Source organism: Lipomyces doorenjongii (assembly GCF_038497915.1).
Source record: "Lipomyces doorenjongii strain NRRL Y-27504 unplaced genomic scaffold V1508scaffold_221, whole genome shotgun sequence".
Classification (NCBI taxonomy): Eukaryota; Fungi; Ascomycota; class Lipomycetes; order Lipomycetales; family Lipomycetaceae; genus Lipomyces; species Lipomyces doorenjongii.
Window position 1 is genome coordinate 1 of NW_027118288.1, and position 952 is coordinate 952.

The following is a 952-nucleotide window of genomic DNA, read 5'->3' on the forward strand; positions in this document are numbered from 1 at the left end:
ATTACGAACTCAAACTACCAAAAAGAATGCGAGTATATCCCGTGTTTCATATATCATTATTGGAACCAACGAAGAACCCGGCAAATAAAAATGAAGAAGCAGAATGAGCCGCACTGCGGTATGCACTTACCCGGATAGGAGGAGTGAAGCGGCGATTCAGTGAAGCAGCGATTCAGTTTTACCACGCCTTGGGTACCACAGCTTTCCAGGAATGGGAGAAACGTTGAAGTACGACCAGAGCAGAGCATTCTGACGCTGGGCAGAAGGCTTTGAGGACTCCATAGACTCCAACGATAATTCCGATTTATCATCAAGAGATCATAATTTTCAGTATGGTCTACATCTTGAGACAATTGACTTCGAAAACCAACTCAGCCCTGGACCGCCAGAATATGTAGTATACATATCTGACAGACATATATGGTTAAATTTATTAGGGTGGACCCGAATACAATTTTCTCTATTCGCATTTGCATTCACAATTGGCAGCGAATAAAATGTCAGCTGCGAATACGAACACCCCCCTGATTCTACAGATCATATTTTTGCATTTGTGGTCTACCTCACCCCCTGTATAGCAAAGTGACAGTCCAGCCTCCTTTAGTTACCTTTAAACAATAAACCTCAACTGTATGGCCGATAGCGAGTGCGAAATTCTATCCGACAGTGGGGTTGATGACGTGTCTGTCGACAGGTTCTTCAAACTATCCAATTCGTTTCTGAGCCCAGAAATCAATCAGCTTCGCCATTCAAAAACTCAGTATTTCATGACCGGCAGCCGAGCCATCGGTCGTGATATCCACTTCTACCACTTCGCAGAGCCTGACAAGGCATTGGCGGGGGGGGGGGGGGGGGGGAAATGTTTTTGTTAGGGGGCCCCCGTAAAAAAATTAAATTTAACAACAAATTTGGCGTGCCAAACGTTTCCAAGGGGGTTGGGGGTGATAGCCCC

General features: G+C 45.5%; 1 protein-coding gene across 1 annotated transcript in view; it reads left to right on the forward strand.

Annotated features, from left to right (window-relative positions):
- Nucleotides 1-767: 767 nt before the first annotated feature.
- Nucleotides 768-952, forward strand: part of V1508DRAFT_458703 (uncharacterized protein) — a gene marked incomplete at its 5' end in the record, with an annotated part of 2,415 nt that continues 2,230 nt past the window's right edge. Inside the window, one exon of the mRNA XM_066942729.1 lies at nucleotides 768-861. Coding sequence (XP_066791983.1) covers nucleotides 768-861 — 94 coding nt within the window. The remainder of the gene's footprint in view (nucleotides 862-952) is intronic.